Source organism: Dunckerocampus dactyliophorus, chromosome 3 (assembly GCF_027744805.1).
Source record: "Dunckerocampus dactyliophorus isolate RoL2022-P2 chromosome 3, RoL_Ddac_1.1, whole genome shotgun sequence".
NCBI classification, from domain to species: Eukaryota; Metazoa; Chordata; class Actinopteri; order Syngnathiformes; family Syngnathidae; genus Dunckerocampus; species Dunckerocampus dactyliophorus.
In genome coordinates this window covers 35,765,029-35,783,873 of record NC_072821.1, presented here as the reverse complement: position 1 = coordinate 35,783,873, position 18,845 = coordinate 35,765,029, and the positions used below count along the sequence as shown (strand labels likewise).

Here is an 18,845-nt window from a genome sequence, read left to right as displayed (position 1 = left end):
AACTGCGCAAACACGCATGCGTCGCTCGCCATTTTTGAACGACTAGTGCAAGGTTCCAGTGAAAGGCTTGGGGGTGAAGATGGCAAAACGACCAGATTGTGATCGCGTTTGCTCTCATTTCTCCACATATTTCGCGTGAGTAGACAGCGTTGTTTGCTGCAGAGACAAAACTTGTTTCAGCGTCACCGTACAAGCTCATCGGGCTAGCTTTGCTTGCTAACAACGAGAGGTGAAATTTACCGACACATCGCTAAACCGAGATTAAGTGTGAGTGTAAAGTGTTGTGATTGTGTGAAAATGTGTAAAGTACAAATGCTGAGAGCGTTGGTGAACCAGCGACTAACTGCGGCTGTTGAAGAAATATTTGTAGTGTTGGAAAGAACGATAGCAGAGTACGAGGAGGAACTTTCCCGAACAAAAGAGGAGAACGAGCGACAACGTCAACTACTGGACACTATAATACATTCTAAGACTTATGATATTCTAAAGTTGTTGGTCTTAGTTGTATTCAGTGTTAAAAAAATATTATATGGCTCTCACGGAAATACATTTTAAAATATGTGGCTTTCATGGCTGTCTTAGCCAAAAAGGTTCCCGAGCCCTGTTCTACAGGGTGACACGGCTCAGGAGGTAGAGTGGTTGTTTCCATGATCTGATGGTTGAAGGTTCCATCCTTGATCACGGTTTAATCATTCCAAAATATTTACACATTTCAACATTCAAGTCTGCATTTTTTACTTTCCAACACTTCAAATTCTGCCGTTTGTCGACCGCTAAACATTTCTAAACCACTTCAAACCATTCCAACATCAAAATGTTCAACTCATTCAGGGCATGTAGGCTAGGGCTTTGGCTTATTACATCAAGGAAAACAAGCTCACGCGGTGGTTCAGTTTCGGTGATTCATTCATGACTCACATCTACACCCGTGGGTGTGAGTCAGTGAAACTTTTGAGTCCTTGTCAAGCAGCAGTGATTCAGCTCGGGCAGAAAGAGAAGAGAAGAGTTGCTTTTTCCGCAGGGCTAGCATTCACACAAATTAGCACTGGGAGTCTCATGGTATGTGAAATGACTCGTCAGAACTGGAGTAAAAGACAGCGACTTTCCCATCACTGATTTGAAGCAATTGTGGCAAAATGCCACTGCCATACCAGCAGAGGCGCTCTTGATTCACGTTCATACATCTCATCCCATCCATACAGACACCTTCTATGACACAACTCCTCCAAAGCGTGTTTGTCTTCTTGTGTCCTGCAGACGTCAGTGAAGAACATCTGCCCTCTGAGCAGAAGGAGTGGAGTGCCAGGATGGAGCAGGAGGAGCCAGGACTCCCATGCGTTAAAGTGGAAAAGGAAGAGCCACAGCCCCCCCATATTAAAGAGGAAAATGACGAGCCAGAGCATCTTGAAGGCCTGGAGGAGTTCCTAGTGATTGGTGTTGCCAAGAAGAGTGAAGATGAAGAAGCTGATGGAGGATCACAAGCAGACAACATCTTAGCTCCACTATCAGATAGTGACGAGACAATGTCACACTGTCCTGATGATGAAGACTCTATAGCTGACATGACATGTCACTCTGTCAACACACACTGTAAGTGCTCTCACTGCGACAAAACTTTTAAGTTCCATAGTCATTTGAAAATGCACATGAGAAGTCACACAAGAGAGAAACCATTCTTGTGCTCAGTTTGCGGTAAAAGATTCTCGCAGAAGACACATTGGCAAGAACACACAAGAATACACACTGGGGAGAAACCTTTTGTCTGCTCAGTGTGTGATAAAAGATTCACTCATCGGTCTACTTGGATGAGACACACAGGAACGCACACGGGAGGAAAAACGCATGCCTGCTCAGTCTGTAGTAAATATTTCTCTCAAAAGTCACTTTTGAAAAAACACTCAAACATACACACTGCAGAGAAACCCTTTTCCTGCTCAGTTTGTGGGAAGGGATTCTTTAACAAGTCACACATGGAAGAACACACAAGGACACACACTGGAGAGAAGCCTTTTTCCTGCTCAGTTTGTCGCCAAATGTTCGCTCAAAAGTCGTCTTTGAGAATGCACACCAGAACACACACTGGGGAGAAACCTTTTGCCTGTTGTGTGCGATAATCGATTCAGTCAACGGTCAAAGTGGTTGAGACACGCACGAACACACAAGGTAGAAAAACTGTAAGTCTGCTCAGTCTGTAATAAAATCAATATTTAATAGAAACTGCTTACCTGCTCGGTTAGCCATACATACTTTTGTGCTTGTTCAGGATTGAAGTAACACTTAAAAGCACACAGAGGTGACTGCGTTCAGTTTAATAATATGGTGATGTTGATCCCTGGGGGTATATTCATTGTTCACACTGCTGTGTAAACATTGTGTTGCATGCATTACATCACACATGCATGTGGTGAAGTGACACTGGGTGATGCTTCCATGGTAACGATGAACTGCTATAATTTTGTAATGCAAAGATGTCCAAAGTGCGACCTGGGAGCCATTCCGGCCCGCTGCTGATTTTATATTGGCCCATGGCACATTTTAAAATATAATTTATACACAAATTTAAAAAAATCTAAAAATCAGCAGTAATTTTACTCGAATAACATCAGTATATGAAGAGAAAAAAGTTGTAATCTAACAAGAAAAAAAAAATCTTAATTTTATGAGAATAACGTCATAATATGAGGAAAAATAACGCCATTTTAGTAGCATAAAGTTGACATATTAAAGGAAAACATGTTTTTTTATTTAATCATAATATAAGAAAAACAACTGAATAAAGTTGGCATTTTTGGAAAATATGTTACAATTGCAATAAGAACACTTTAAATAGTTGGAAAACAAAAAAACCTGCAGAAATGGAAAATACAGCTGCAATATTTCAAGAATAAAGTAAGAAAATGAGAAAATAGCTGTATTCCAACAAGAAAAGTGTCGCAATTTTACGAGAATAAACTCGTATTATGAGGAAAAATAACATAATTTTTGTAGCTTATAGGTGAAATATTAAAGAGAAAATACATTATTTTAAAAAACTGTAATATGAGAAACAATAAAGGTGTAATTTTTGGACAATTAAATTGGGGAAAAACTCATTATTATGGGATTAAAGTCAAATGACTGTGAAAAGAAAATTTACAATGATTATTTAAGAAGAAAAAAGTAAAATACAAAAAAAATTGGAAAATGGAAAAGAGTAAAATTCATACTAATAATACGCTTTTGAAAATCTATATCTCACAGCTCAAAATGCAGTTTTTTCTTTAAATATAAATAAATTCTTAATTTTTAAAAATGTTTACATTTCAATTTAATATAGGGTATTATTTATTGTTATTCATTAATAATTGAATTTTATTTGTATAAATATTTTATAATTTAAACTGTAAGTAAGACAGAAAACTGACACCTACATAATGTTCATTTATTTACCTATTAAATGTTCAAGCTGAACGAAAAGGGGATGTGCTGATTTGTAGTATTTACCATGAGCCACCAGATGTCAGTAGTATGACATCAGTGTTACTTGGCTAAAACAATCGCCACTGCAGTTAGTAGAAGAACAAGAAGCGAACGAAACCGGAGGAACTCCGTGATTTATTCCCTCGGTGCTAATGAACGATAATATATTTAAAAAAAAACGTAATTTACTGAAGAGAACAAAACAACTATGACATTCCAAAAATCCCACAAAACCCTTCAAGCGTCCATCAAAATGCCGGACTGGTGGAACGCAAGCAAAACGCCACACTGCGCATGCGTCGGTGGCCATTTTGGACTATTTCAAGTGTAGATGCAAGGAAAGGCTTGAAAAAAAAAGTTAGCAAGACGACGAGATTGTTGCGGCGTTTGTTCTACTTTATCACAATGTTCCGCGTAAGAGAGTAGACATCGTTAATTACTGCTGGGACAAACTTGTCTCCGCTTCACTTTAAAGCTTCTCATCTAGCTCAGCTCGTTAGCTGCTAACAAAGAGACGTGGAAGTTAGCAACACGTCGCTAAGCCAGAGAAAAAGGGCGAGTAAGTGCGTGAAAATGTGCGAAAAAACGATAGCAGAGTACGAGGAGGAACTTTCTCCAAAAAAAGATGACAACGAGCAACAATGTCAACGACTGGACGCTGACTCCCAGAAGCACCAAGTTGTGTTACACAGAGCAGGTTAGTTTCGTTCTTTTATCGCTATTATCATGAACACTATGCCACAAAAGGTCTACGTTTGATATTTTAGCAAGTAACGCTGTTAAAATAACTCACTTGTTTTGTCACTTATAACACAGTTTTCCAGTTACGAGTAATATAATTGGTTACTATTTCAAACTTTTCAATGCCCTTACCGACAGTGAACTACGGCGCGTTATTATGCACCGGTACCTGAACAGGTGTTTCGGTTCAACTAGCTCCACAGTCCAGCTGTGGCAGCTTGGTCAACTTATCATTTTGGTTTCGGCAGATTTGTCATTTCCTCATACTGTACGCTTCAACTAAATCAGGGGTGGCCAAAGTGCAGCCCGTGGGCCATTACTACTTTATTCAAGTTCAACTGAAGAAGAAAACTTAAAAAAAAAAAAAAAAAAAACAGCAAAAATTGATAGAAGAGGAGTCTTTTTTTTCATGAACAAAGAAGAAGCACTAAGGGAATAAAGTCATAAGATTAAGAGAAAAAAATAGCATAAAATTTGAGAAAAAAATGAGACGATAAACAAAGCAAAAGTTTTGTTAGGAAAATGTATAATATTAGAACAATAAAACTAAAATATTATGGAAATAAAGTCTTCAAAAAATTGACAAGAAGACAGTTGAAATATTTATAAAAACATAAAAAAAGCAAAAAAGTGTACTGTCAGAAGAAAACGTTCAAACTAATAATATAGTTGGTCACTGATAACGCAGAGCTGAGATGCAGTCTGTTTTAGTTTGTTTATTTAAATAAAAAACACGTCTGCATATATCTACATCAGGTGTTTTTTTGTTTTTTAAAATGGCCCCTGCATCCTTTTGATTTTTCAGTGTGCGGCCCTCGAAGAGAAAGCTTTTGACACTCCTGAGCCAAATACTCACAACTGTATAGATAAATAAACAAATAAATATGCAATAAACACAGTAAACATACTGGCAAAAGTTACAAAGCCTGCTCTGTTGCAAGACAATATGTATAAATAAGGGCGAAAAAAGTCTGCACCAGCCGTAATAGAACTTGTGACGCCAAACTATAAAGCAATTTAACATCGCCACAACTGTGTCATTTCCAACGCATTCATGGTCATATGCTACAGCCCCATGGGATAACAGCACAGCAAAACGATGACGGACACATAGAAATATGCATTCATGCAGACGGATTGGGGGTAAAAACGTAGATAGACATGTTAGAAGCACTCTTTTCATCTACTACATTCATATGTCTGACTGAGAAGATAACCTTCATTTTTCGGGGACAGTGAGCAAGAGGTCAATTCATAAGTGAAAAATGAACGCCTGTTCAAGCTGATTGATACGAGGGCACCAACACGTCACCGTGATCACTAGTCATTGTGTGTCATAAGAAAGTCGTACTAGATTATTTTTATTGTATAAATACAAACATTATTGGCATACTTTCACACCTTTGTCACTCTTATTTAATGACAAAACACTGCATTCTATGTAATGGAGTGGATTTTGTACGACGATGCGAGTCCGTTTCATATGTTTCTGTGTTATTTAAAAACATCGCCACAGGGCGACGAAAGGGCTGTGACAGGTTTTCTCTCTGTCAGAGACGTTGAATGTAGTCGGTGAAAGTAAAGCTACAAACATGAAGCTGTGTCGTGTTATAGGTGACAAAGCAAGTTAATGTAATATCTAATAATATATCTTATTAGTAATTTTATTTTTACAATGGGCCACAGGGCAAAAAAAAACCAAGCTACATGCCAAAAATTGTTGTATTTGTATTTGTCCTTTGACACATTTTGCAAAAGTGTAATAAAACCAGGAGACTTTAACGATAGAAGAAGGTTTTAAGGTCTGGCCTCTCCTTGGCACTATCACTAGCCAAAGTCTGGGCTGCACTGTTTTCGCCCACCTAGATCCCCACTTCCACTTTAGGCACACATCCCGGGCTGGTGGAGGTGCATCACATGTGGGAAAATTGGTATGCAGCTGTAACGAACGGAAGACTCCCTACTGCAAAATCTGAATCTATATACATCATCCGATACACACAGACATCCTCGATGACACAACTCCTCTAAAGCATGTGTTTGTCTTCTTGTGTTCTGCAGACGTCCGTGAATGTCTTTCCCCTGAGCAGCAGGCGTGGAGTTCAAGGTTGGAGCAGGAAGAGCAACAGCCCCCTTACATTAAAATGGAAGAGAAGGGGCCGCAGCCCACCAATATTAAAGAGGAAGAAGGAGAGCCACAGCCCCGCTACATTAAAGAGGAGCAGAAGAAGCCACAGCCTCCCCACGTGAAAGAGGAGGAGGAGGAGGAGGAGGAGGAGGAGGAGGAGCCACAGCCCCTGCATATTAAAGAGGAAGTAGAGGAGCACAGCATCAGTGGGGAGGAATTCCCTGTGATTGGTATCATTGTGATGAGTGAAGACATAGGTGAAAGTGAGGAGGAGAGGGAGGTGGAGCTTCCAAGCAGCAGCTCAACTCGAAACATAAGAGAAGCTGATGGAGACCACTGCGGAGCATCACCAGCAGACAACCTCCTAGCTCCACTATCAGATAGTGACGACACAACGTCACACTCTCCTGACACTGATGATGAAGACTCTAAAGCTGATATGACATGTCACACTGACAACACACACTTTAAATGCTCTCACTGTGGCAAAACTTTTGGCAAGAAGGGAAATCTGAAAAGACACATGAGAAGTCACACGGGCATCAAAGACTTTAAATGCGGTAAGTGTGGGAATTTGTTTGGTGACAATTCAACTCTGAAAAGACACATGAGAAAGCACACAGGTGAGAAACCATTCATGTGCTCAGTTTGTGGTAAAAGATTCTCCCAGAAGGTACATTTGACAGCACACGCAAGAACGCACACTGTTGAGAAACCCTTCGCCTGCTCTGTTTGCTCCGTTTGCGGTAAAGGCTTTTTTCAGAAGTCACATTTGAAAGAACACATAAGAATACACACTGGAGAAAAACCCTTCGCCTGCACTGTGTGTTGCCAAGCGTTCTCTCTCAAGTCGTCTTTGATAAGGCACACAAGAACACACACTGGTGAGAAGCCTTTTGCCTGCTTGGTGTGTGGCAAAAAATTCACTCATCGGTCAACTTGGATGAGACACACACAAACACACACGGGAGAAAAACCATACACCTGCACAATCTGCCATAAAAGTTTCTCTCAAAATGTATATTTGATAGAGCACAAAAGAACACACACAGGTGAGAAACCATTTCCATGCTCTGTCTGCCATACATACTTTCGTGCTCGTTCAGGATTGAGGAAACATTTAAAAACGCACGCCGGCGACAGTGTTCAGTACAATAATACTAATGATGCTGACCCCTGAAGGTACATTCAATCTTCATTCTTGTGTACCGATTGTATCACGTGCATTACATCACATGTGCATGTCGTGAATTGAAACTGGGGGGTGAAGTATGAACCGACTTTCGTCTCCACGTAGTTTCTGTCTTAAACTATATAAGTGCATAACATAAACTGCATCATGACATATTTTGCAAATGAATAAATCCTTGCCATTCATGTCATTACCTTGTTTTTCTTATAGAGCTGTGTAGGTAACCAAGATATTGTACCATGTGACCACGGCACAGTAATAATAATGGATTAGATTTTATACCGCTTTTCAAGGCACTCAAAGCGCTTCACAATGAAGTGAACCCATTATTCATTCACTCCTCAGTCACACACTGGTGGTGGTAATTAACATCAGTATTCACAGCTGCCCTGGGGTAGTACAGCATTGTGGGCAGCACTGGAGGCAAGGTGGGTGAAGTGTCTTGCCCAGGGGCACAACGACGGGGAGCAAGAATCAAACCGCAAACTGCTGTCCAGACGAAACAGATAAAAGCCCTCGTACTCTCGACTCTGAGCTCACTTTCGTTTTCAGTGATCCTCAATAGTCATAGGAATTTGATAGCGCTTCAGGTGTGGTTTGTATCAGGGTACGGTTTCAGAAGTCTAAAGCTCCGAGGTTTTGCACATGATCGTGTCTTTTAAGAGACCAGGGGTGTTGTGTGGGGTTATCCACCAGTTTACTTGTTTATTACACACCCACAAAAAAAAAAAAAATGTCCTTAAGATGCTGACATTCATTGCATTTACCCTCTTTCCAGCCACGTACTACACATTCTAAAAATATAATTTAACACACAACGGCAGCAGCAAAAATTTAATAATCACCAATAATTTTACAAAGTCACAATATTACAAAAATCAAAATATTAGGATGAAAAAATTGTAAAATGCCATAATTTTATGATAATGTAATAGGAATATGAGGAAAAAACATAACAGCATAAAGTTGAAACATTAAACATTTTTTTAAGTAGTAATGTTACGTAAAAACAAAAAAACAAATGAAGTTGTAGCTTTTGCAAAAATTATTGAAATAGTTGGAAAAATAATAGCACATGAAAAAAAATTGAATTAAGTCGTATTCTAAAGAAAAAATATTAGATCATACGAGAATAAAGTTGTAATATTATGAGGACAAATGACATTTTAATAGCAGAAAGTTGAAATAGTAAAGAAAAAAATTAAACTTATAATATTATGTGACACAAACAAAACAAAAAGTTGTAGTTTTTGGAAAATTAGGTTGTCACAAAATTTGTGACAATTATTTAAGAAGAAAGTTTAAATATTTGGGAAAAAAACAACAGCAAAAATGGGGGGGAAAAGAGTTGATACTTATAATAGGCTTATTCACTGAGATGCAAAACTAAGATGCAGTTTTTCTTTAAATATATTTTACTTATTATATATCAAAGCCGCCCTTGCATTCTTTCATTTTTCAGCATGTGTGTTTGGACTATCTCTGAGTGAGACAACTAATTACACATAGCTGGTGTCCTTTTTAATATGGCCAGCGCTAGCAGGAGTGAGTGAGTAAAACAGCTAATAAAGACGAGTACCCGTTTGTCCCAATTTGTTTAAAAAAAAAAAAAGAGTTTTGAACGGCTCGTTCATGACGCGCACATTTCTGCTGCGCATGCGTCGGTCGCCATTTTGAACTATTGGACAATGTTGCAATGAAACGACTGGAAAAAAAGCTAGCAAGACGAGGAGATTTCTGCCACATTTTTTTCTCTCTTCTCTTCTTTGGACTAGTAAGGATTATTACTGCATAGACAAGCATTTTGAAGCCTGTCGTGCTAGCTCAGCTTGCTAGCTGCTCACAAAGAGACCCGGATGTGATCAACACATCGCTAAGCAGAGATCAAGTGTGAGTGTAAAGTGTTGTGATTGTGTGAAAATGTGTAAAGTACAAATGCTGAGAGCGTTGGTGAATGAGCGACTAACTGCGGCTGTTGAAGAAATATTTGTAGTGTTGGAAAGAACGATAGCAGAGTACGAGGAAGAACTTTCTAGAACAAAAGAGGAGAACGAGCGACAACGTCAACTGCTGGACGCTGCTTTCAGGAAGCCTCAAGTTGAACTAGACAGAGCAGGTTTGTTCACTTCAGCCATCATTATTATAATTGAACATTTTGTCTTATTTTCCTATAGGTGTGTTATCTAAATAAGATTATATACAAAGCAAACACTACGGTATGAAAACCGTGTGGCTCCAGCCTTAATCTGCACGAGTCAACCTTCACGTGTTGAAAGAAACATTCTTTTAAAGAGACAGTAACATGCATATTTGTCCAACTACACAACAACACAAACACGAGACGAATAAAACAGTTTTACATGACTTTTAACCAATGAGTACAATGCATGAATCAGTATTGCATGTACTTGTTGTCAAAATATGCCAAAATTTATTTTGGCTCCCGCATACCGCCTTCTAACTGTACTGCTAACTGTAGACAATTACCAAATTATACAACATGTGGAGACTAAAAGTTGCAAACAGTCGTCTTCTACATGTGTTCCAAGAAGACTGTGCGTCACCGGAACATCATACAGGATATGTCCTGTCTCACTCAGCTTCTGTCACATCTTTGTGATGGGTCTATCCAAAGTGCTGGTCTTGTCCTTGATGCGGACCTTTCGCACCGGTCCAAATCTGTCTTACAGCATTTGAATGACTTGACTCATTACCCAGGAGTTTGCGTGGCTCTGAGTCATTCACAGCCAACGCAGTGTCTCCAATGGCAACATTGCGAGATGGACAGGACGAACTTGTGGTATCAGGTATTGTCTTGTCCATCGTTTCCAGAACACGTCTGGCATGTACTGCCTATAAAACAGGCCTGGTGCTAATAGCTCATTCTCACTACCTTTGCAGTCAGACAGGCTCTTCCTCTTTTTCTTCCTGTTTTTTTAATGTGAAGTATTTTCTTCTGTTTGGGTTTTTCTTTTGGCCTGTCTTTGACTGGACCAATGTCAAAGCTGCACTTATCTGACACTTTCTCTTGCTTTTAGTTTGAATTACTACAAGGCTGCGCATGATTTGCGGGGATCGGTTTAATTTACATGAATTGGTGATATCGCGGGGCCCCCGCGACACTAAAGAGGAGAAGCGGTATAGAAAATGGATGGATGGTGCGATCGCACCGTTGCGAAATCCAGAGGGGTCTGGTTCTCACATGTTTTGTGTCACACTCTCTTTTTTTTTTTTTTTAAACACCACTGGATGTGGTGTTTTGTGTGTGTTTTGTGGCAACATAAAGTGTGCTACCTGGCTGAAACCAGGTGAGGTGCTGCTGATTCAGTCTCATCCATCTGATTCCGTTCATACAGACACCTTCTATGATACTCCCCCAAAGCATGTTTGTCTTCTTGTGTTCAACAGACATCAGTGAAGGACATCTTCCCCCTGAGCAGCAGGATTGGAGCTCCAGGATGGAGCAGGAGGAGCCACAGCCCCTCAACATTAAAGATGAAAAGGGGGAGCCACAGCCCCTTAACATTAAAAAAGAAGAGGAGGATCACAGCATCAGTCAGCAGGGAGAGCATCTTGAAGGACTGAAGGAGTTCCCAGTGATTGCCGTTATTATAAAGACTGAATATGATGAAGGCAAAGGTGACAGTGAGGAGAAAATAGAGGTGGAGCCTCAAAGCAGCAGCTCAACTCAACACATGACAACAGAAGCTGATGGAGACCACTGTGGAGGATCACAAGCAGACAACCTCTTAGCTCCACTATCAGATAGTGACGACACAACGTCACACTCTCCTGACGCTGATGATGAAAACTCTAAAGCTGATATGACATGTCACACTGACAATAAACTCTTTAAATGCTCTCAGTGTGACAAAGCTTTTAACGACCGTAGTAATATGTACAGACACATGCGAACGCACACAGGAGAAAAACCATTCACATGCTCAGTTTGTGGTAAAAGATTCTCCCAGAAGGCATATTTGACAGCACACTCAAGAACGCACACCGGAGGGAAACCTTTCACCTGCTTGGTTTGTTGTCAAAGCTTCTCCCAAAAGTCATCTTTGATCATGCACACAAGAACGCACACCGGTGAGAAACCTTTTTCCTGCTCAGTGTGCGGCAAAAGATTCAATCATAGGTCGACTCAGTTGAGGCACACGAGAACACACTCAGAAGAAAAACCGTACGCCTGCTCAGTTTGTCATAAAAATTTCTCTCAAAATGAATATTTGAAAGCACACAAAAGGACACACACGGGAGAGAGGCCGCATCCTTGCTCGGTCTGCCATAGACATTTTTGCGACCGTTCAGCATTGCGTAAACACATGAAAAGACACGCCAGCGTCAATGTTCAGTAAAATAATATTGATGAAGTACAATGAAGTCTTCTCTGAACAGTAGATTGTGATACGTTCACTCTTGCCCTCTTCAGGTTGTTTCTGATGTCACTAACTTTTCGTTCATGATCTTTCTCTACAGCTCTCACAATGTTTCTGTCATCGCCTGCGGATGGTTTCCTTGTTACCTGTTTGATGTCTGTACTTAGTAAAACAGTGCTTTCTTTCTTCTTCATAGATATTCCATGTGGTTGCAGTGGCTACAGCATCAATGTTTGTGCAATGCATCTGACTAATTGTCCATATTTTTTTCAGATTCACAGTTGCTTGTTTTTCCACCCATAAACAGCTCTCTGGTTTTCATGTTGTTTTCACCTCTAAATTCATTCTACACAGGCAAAATCTTTTCTGAAACTATGAGTGCAGAATGTGCAATAGTTGGGTTAATAATTGTAAAAACGAATAACTAAATACATATTAATATTTGTCAATTGGACTGTATTATTCATGTATATTCTGTATGAAACAAATCGTTTCTTTGAGTAAGCTTCTCTGAATTTACATATTTCCTGATTTAAAAAAGCAAAATGATAAAAAAAAAAAGAAGATTAAAACAGTGCAAAATTTGAATACAATTATGTCCAAAATATTTTAACGTCATGCAGCTCGGGCTGGAAGAGGAAAGGAGACTTAATTTGAGGCAAAGAACAAATATGTTGCTTTCCCTACGGGTCTAAAATACATTTATTCAAATGCAGTTAGAGTTTGTGTAATTAATTACATGTTAGCTACTTTCCTTTTTTTATGTTGATAGCGGTAGCAAGGGTGAGTAAATTAACAGATTTATTTAGACTAGGACCTGTCAATCACGATTCAGTGAAAGAAAAAACTCGCGAGATTTGAACGGCTTTCGTGAATGGTAAAACCCCTGCGGATGCGTCGGTCGCCATTTTGGGCTACTATTTTGGGCAGTGTTGCAACGATTAGAATAAAGTTAGCAAAACGACGAGATTGCCGCCGTGTTTGTTTCCTTGTCTCTACATAGTTTGAGTAAGGATTGTGTAATATTGCTGAGTCAAGCGCTTTGACGCTTCTCGGGCTAGTTTAGCTTGCTAGCTGCTAACAAAGAGACGCGAAAGTGATCAACACGTCGCTAAGCAGATCAAGTGTGAGTGTAAAGTGTTGTGATTGTGTGAAACTGTGTAAGGTGCAAATGCTGAGAACGTTAGTGAATCAGAGACTAACTGTGGCTGTTGAAGAAATATTTGTAGTGTTGGAAAGAACGATAGCAGAGTACGAGGAGGAACTTTCTCGAACAAAAGAGGAGAACGAGCAACAACGTCAACTACTGGACGCAGTTTTCAAGAAGCCTCAAGTTACGTTACACAAAGCAGGTTTGTTAACTTTTTGTAATAGCCATTATTATTAACATTGCCGTCGAAACATTATTATTGCTTTTTGTCATGCATGTTTTCTTTGATGCTTTCAAAAACAGTGCTTAGTCCTTGTCAGTGTCTAGTCTGGATGCTCCTGTTGGGGCTGCACTCAGCCTCCATGGATAAGTTCTACCGCTTTAAGTTCAGAGCACGGTGCTCATCTATTCTTGGGCAGTTCTGTGCGCTTTGGGCAGTATGGCTCAGGTGGTAGAGTGGTGGTCTCCTAGCCAGATCGATCCTCAATCCTCCCTTGACCATGTGGATGTGTCCTTGGGCAATACACTGAGCCCCCAGTTTTTCCAGATGCTGCGTCATCAGTAGGCAAATGTGGTAATGGTGTCAAAGCGTGAATACCTTGAAGGTAGTAAAGCGCCCAACAAGTGAAAGTCCATTGCATGACCTTGTTCGTCAGTGGTAAGGCAATGCTGTTGTGTCTGTCCACCAGTCGAGGTGATTGTGAGGCCATGTCAAGGCGATCCTCCATAGATATCGCTAGTCTCAGAGGAAAATTGATTTAAAAATTGATTGAGTTAAAAAAGACAAAAATGTATTAAATAAGACATGTTTTTACAAATGGTTTATAAATAACTATCGAATTTTAGGCCACACATAATTTGCGGGGACTGGTTAAATTTGTGTGAACTGGTGCAATAGCACCATTGCAAACTAGGGATGTCCCGATCCACATTTTTTTATAGTCTTGCCAATCCGATCCGGGCATTTTAAAATGGTCCCTACATTACTAAATGGTTCTTACATTAAAGCGTTAAAACACAACATGGTGAAAATATACTCGTCCAGCCTGAGTTGCGCTCGCACACACTAGCTTCCATTCACGCTTCGTAAGAGTGGAGTTTCCAAGGTTTTTTGCCGCCGTTTCGGCATGTTTGCATGTTGCAATTCCGCGATTCTGATGATGTCTTGAGGTCCACAGTTTAAACAACCAACGGTTAGAGCGGCACTTGGCGTGCACAGTGGGGGTGAACTACCGCTGTAGCAACAAAGCCGAATAGCCAATGTCCAACGTGAAACTAACCTCACCACGGTACACCGCGGACATGTCTGCATGGTGGTGTTGCGTTTTCTACTTCTTGCGGGTGGCGGGAGTCGAGTGGCAACCAGGTTTGAGGCGCATTACCGCACCCACCATGTTGGAGTGTGGCCTAGAGTTACAAACGTTATACGGCAACTGGATTGGCCCAATCTCGTGGCGGACGTCGATATTATTCGCTCGTCAAAACACAGCGGATCGTCAGCCGATCCCCATTCTGAAGATCGGATCGGGACATCCCTATTGCAAACTCCTAGAGGGTGTAGTTGCCACGTGTTTTATGTTACACTGTCTGCAACCAGAAAAGGCACTGTTGAGTATGTATATATGATCCAACTCCTCCCAAGAATGTTTGTCCTGCAGACGCCAGTGCAGAAGAGCTTCCCCCTGAGCAGCAGGAGTGGAGCTCCTGGATGGAGCAGAAGGGGCCCCAGCCCCCTCACATTAAAGAAAATGATGAGGAGCCCCAGCCCTGGCACATGAAAGAGGAAGAGGAAGATCACAGTATCAGTCAGGAGCGAGAGCATCTTGAAGGGCTGGGGGAGTTCCCGATGATTGGTGTCATTGTGAAGAGTGAAAATGATGAAGATGAAAGTAAAAGAGAGGTAGAGCCTCCAAGCAGCAGCTCAACTCAACACATTGCAACAGAAGCTGATGGAGACCACTGTGGAGGATCACAAGCAGACAACCTCTTAGCTCCACTATCAGATAGTGACGACACAACGTCACACTCTCCTGACACTGATGATGAAGACTCTAAAGCTGATATGACATGTCACACTGTCAACACACACTTGAAATGCTCTCACTGTGACAAAACCTTTAATGACCGTAGTAATCTGAAAAGACACATGACAAATCACACAGGAGAGAAACCATTCATGTGCTCCGTGTGTGGTAAAAGATTCTCTCAGAATCCACATTTGCAAGAACACACAAGAATACATACTGGAGAGAAACCTTTTGCCTGCTCAGTGTGTGGTAAAAGATTTACTAATCGGTCAACTTGGATGAGACACACAAGGATACACACTGGAGAGAAAACATACGCTTGCTCAGTTTGTGGTAAAAATTTCACTCAGAAGGTGCATTTGACAATACACACAAGAACACACACAGGAGAGAAACCTTTCACCTGTTCGGTTTGCTGTCAAACCTTCTCCCAGAAGTCATCTTTGATCATGCACACAAGAACACACACTGGGGAGAAACCATTTGCCTGCACAGTGTGCGGCAAGAGATTCAATCATCGGTCAAATTGGTTGAGACACACAAGGACGCACACGGAAGAAAAACCGTACGTGTGCTCAGTCTGTCATAAAAGTTTCTCTCAAAACGATTACTTGATAACGCACAAAAGAACACACATGGGAGAAAAACCGTATCCCTGCTCAGTCTGCAATAGACATTTTCGTGATCGTTCAGCATTGAGTAAACACATGAAAACACATGCTGGCGATGATCTTCAGAATAATAATGATGATAATATTGATCCTTGAGGGTAAAGTCAATGTTCGCTCTGTTGTTTAAAGCAGTGCTTTTCAGCCACTGTGTCGCGGCACACTAGTATATCCAATTTCACTTAATTATTATCCGCAAATAATGTGCTGTTGTCAAGTGTCTGGGCTGTCTAGTAGTGATCGGCAGTATAACCACGTAACAAAAGAAAGCAAAGATGGATAGCTCAAGCAAAATTTCCTGCGCGAGGAAATACAGCAAAAGCTATCTTTCATTTGGATTTACTATCTCTGGGGATGCAAGGAAAGACTACGTTGTGCTTGGTGTGTGGTGAAAAGCTATCCAACAAGGCTGTGGTCCCAAGTAAGCTTCAACGTCATCTCCAAAAGAGAGTGAGAGTTTTTGAGGAAAAGCTGTGTGTGTCTTTCTTCGATTCCTGCCAGAAAATATCAGCTCTGTGTTTATTCAAACAGGCCCAGGTTTCACACCGAGTGAGTGGAAATCTGAATGAAATACTTCTGAAATACATTTTCTTTGTGTTTATTTGATTCCCACACTGACACCGTGACGAGAACAACTTAATATTGTCAATATAGGCTACAGAGTTCATTTGTTAACATTTCCAGGTGCTGGTGTGCCTCGTGGTTTTTTTGCAATTAAAAAAATGTGCCTTTGTTCCAGAAAGGTTGAAAAGCACTGGTGTAAAGATTGTGTTGCATGTATTACATCACACACATGCATGAGGTGAATTGACGCTGGGGGGTGGTTGTATGCCTACAGTGGTCTGCTGTGATAGAGAATCGACTTTTCGTCCCCACGCAGTTTCTTCCTTAAAATATGTAAATGCATGACATGAAATGCTGAGCCGAGGAGCTATTAACAAGCCCACATCTGCCTGCAACCTCTCCCCTGTAGCAACTCCAGAGTAGAACAAGGTCCAGCCCCTCTCAAGGAGTTGGGTTCCAGAACCATAGTCGAGATGTCTACTCGGAATGTCTCAACCTCTCGCACAAGCTCGGGCTCCTTCTCCACCAGAGAAGTAACATTCTAAATAACATTTTCTTCGTATTTGTATTTGCATGTATGTATCCTTTCTGCTATTACCGAATAGCATTATTTTAGTTTTACTTAGTTTGAGGGATAATCTGTTTTTATCAAACCATCTTTTTAGTATAGACCTTTTTAAATTCTTCTCCAAAACAGAATGTCGTCTGCGAAAAATGCTAACTTTGGGTCTTTTGCGGCTTTACGGATATTGTTTATGTAGAAGTTGAACGGCTTTGGCCCCGGTACTGAACCCTGGGGTACACCGCATGATATATTTAAGCTTGCAGATGTACATTCTCCTAGCTTCACACATTCCTTCCTATTTGCTAAGTAGCTTTTTACCAGTCCAAGACTGACCTGCTGATTCCATACCTTTCTAGTCTGTTTATTAAAATATTGTGATTAATTGTATAAAATTATTTAGTTAAATCCATAAATACTGCAGCTGCACACTCTGCGATCTATAGCGTTGGTAATTTCCTTGGTTATTTCAATTAGTGCCATGGAAGTTGAAATGTTAGCTCTGTATCCATATTGGCTGCCCATGATTAATTGATTCGTATTTCTAAATATATCTAGCATGTTGTTGAGTAGCTTTTTAAGGATTTTAGAAAATTGTGGCAATAAAGAAAGTGGTCAGTAGTTTCCAAATTTATATTTATTTCCAGTTTTGAACATTTGTGCTACTTTAGCTATATTTTCATTTTGTTTGGAAAAATACCAGTCTGAAATGATAAGTTGCTATATACGTCAGTGGTTCCGCAGTCTCGTTAATGACCTTTTTTTCATTCCCATGTCGATTGCGTTACGGTTAGTTGATGTTTTTGCTTTACTTTTATTGACAATATCGATTGTTTCCTTTTTTGACACCAGTGAGGAACATGGAGTTAGGATTCCTGTCTATACTTTCATCCCATCCTTCTGCTGACAAGTTATTTGGGATCCTTTCTTCCAAGTTTGGTCCAATATTTATGACGTATCTATTGAATATTTAACTATCTCGTTCATATCCTCATTTTTAGCATTTCCATATATAAAATATTGAGGGTAATCTGCTTTCTTGGATCCATTCCTGATAATACTGTATAGAATACCCAATGTTGCTCTACTGTTTTTTATTTTTGTCTGAAAAATTACTGTAATATGCTCTCTTGCACACTCTTAAAATATTTGTTAACTGGTTTCTTGTGTTATAAATATATAATGCGTTTTTCTTCTTACAAGCATTTTGGAGACCCTTTGTCATCCACGGTTGATTTCTCTTCTTTTGCTTACTAGACAACTTTCTCAATGGGCAGTGCATATTATAGAGCTTCATAGAAATCTTTAAAATCTTTTTTACAATAGACACATTCCCAATTTTGTTCTTCCAGATCATTCTTAAAAGCGTTAATACTTTCCTCTGTTCGTAGTCTTTGAAATGTCCTTTTGTTTTCGACCTTTCTCCTCCTGTACTTTTCATTGTAAATTACAAACACTGGAAGATGGTCACGAATATCAGTATTTAGCAGCCCACTATAGTTGTGTTGTTATCAAAATCCATCCATCTTCTATGCTGCTTATTCTCACTAGGGTCGCGGGTATGCTGGAGCCTATCCCAGCTGACTTCGGGCGGCAGGCGGGGTACACCCTGGACTGGTCGCCAGCCAATCGCAGGGCACATATAGACAAACAATCATTCACACTCACATTCATACCTATGGACAATTTAGAGTCACCAATTAACCGAACGTGTGTTTTTGGAATGTGGGAGGAAACCGGAGTACCCGGAGAAAACCCACGCACATACAGGGAGAACATGCAAACTCCACAGAGAACACCCAGATCTTCCCGATGTCCTGACTGTGTGGTCAACATGCTAACCACTAGGCCACCGTACGGCCTGTTAACAAAATCATCAGTGAATATATTATCAATTAGCGTGGCACAGTGATCTGTTATTCTGTTTGGTCTGGTGATTTTAGGATATATATTCAAACTGTACATCGTATCT

General features: G+C 40.3%; 4 protein-coding genes across 4 annotated transcripts; all 4 read left to right on the top strand.

The window, feature by feature from the left end:
- Window positions 1–31: 31 nt before the first annotated feature.
- Window positions 32–2,127, top strand: LOC129178302 (gastrula zinc finger protein XlCGF71.1-like). The gene is made up of 2 exons (XM_054770380.1): window positions 32–135; window positions 1,258–2,127. Exon 2 carries the CDS (start codon window positions 1,308–1,310, stop codon window positions 2,112–2,114), a length of 807 nt encoding a protein of 268 aa, XP_054626355.1. The 5' UTR covers window positions 32–135; window positions 1,258–1,307; the 3' UTR covers window positions 2,115–2,127.
- Window positions 2,128–3,696: 1,569 nt separating this feature from the next.
- LOC129178240 (zinc finger protein 771-like) lies at window positions 3,697–8,030 on the top strand. The gene is made up of 2 exons (XM_054770262.1): window positions 3,697–4,156; window positions 6,262–8,030. Exons 1-2 carry the CDS (start codon window positions 4,033–4,035, stop codon window positions 7,506–7,508), a joined length of 1,371 nt encoding a protein of 456 aa, XP_054626237.1. The 5' UTR covers window positions 3,697–4,032; the 3' UTR covers window positions 7,509–8,030.
- A 1,163-nt stretch (window positions 8,031–9,193) lies between these two features.
- On the top strand, window positions 9,194–12,572 carry LOC129178273 (zinc finger and SCAN domain-containing protein 12-like). The gene is made up of 2 exons (XM_054770334.1): window positions 9,194–9,636; window positions 10,929–12,572. The coding sequence occupies exons 1-2, from the start codon at window positions 9,441–9,443 to the stop codon at window positions 11,879–11,881; spliced, it is 1,149 nt and encodes a 382-aa protein (XP_054626309.1). The 5' UTR covers window positions 9,194–9,440; the 3' UTR covers window positions 11,882–12,572.
- Window positions 12,573–12,753: 181 nt separating this feature from the next.
- Window positions 12,754–18,173, top strand: LOC129178243 (zinc finger protein 501-like). Its single transcript, XM_054770265.1, has 2 exons — window positions 12,754–13,254; window positions 14,711–18,173. The coding sequence occupies exons 1-2, from the start codon at window positions 13,074–13,076 to the stop codon at window positions 15,844–15,846; spliced, it is 1,317 nt and encodes a 438-aa protein (XP_054626240.1). The 5' UTR covers window positions 12,754–13,073; the 3' UTR covers window positions 15,847–18,173.
- Window positions 18,174–18,845: the final 672 nt, after the last annotated feature.

What these genes read in the sequence shown, in the direction of transcription:
- LOC129178302 (XM_054770380.1), top strand. Translation starts at nt 1,308, where the DNA reads ATGGAGCAGGAGGAGCCAGGACTCCCATGCGTTAAAGTGGAAAAGGAA.
- LOC129178240 (XM_054770262.1), top strand. Translation starts at nt 4,033, where the DNA reads ATGTGCGAAAAAACGATAGCAGAGTACGAGGAGGAACTTTCTCCAAAA. An exon ending in AGTTGTGTTACACAGAGCAG is followed by an intron (nt 4,157 to 6,261) that starts GTTAGTTTCGTT and finishes TGTGTTCTGCAG; the next exon opens with ACGTCCGTGAATGTCTTTCC.
- LOC129178273 (XM_054770334.1), top strand. Translation starts at nt 9,441, where the DNA reads ATGTGTAAAGTACAAATGCTGAGAGCGTTGGTGAATGAGCGACTAACT. An exon ending in AGTTGAACTAGACAGAGCAG is followed by an intron (nt 9,637 to 10,928) that starts GTTTGTTCACTT and finishes TGTGTTCAACAG; the next exon opens with ACATCAGTGAAGGACATCTT.
- LOC129178243 (XM_054770265.1), top strand. Translation starts at nt 13,074, where the DNA reads ATGCTGAGAACGTTAGTGAATCAGAGACTAACTGTGGCTGTTGAAGAA. An exon ending in AGTTACGTTACACAAAGCAG is followed by an intron (nt 13,255 to 14,710) that starts GTTTGTTAACTT and finishes TTTGTCCTGCAG; the next exon opens with ACGCCAGTGCAGAAGAGCTT.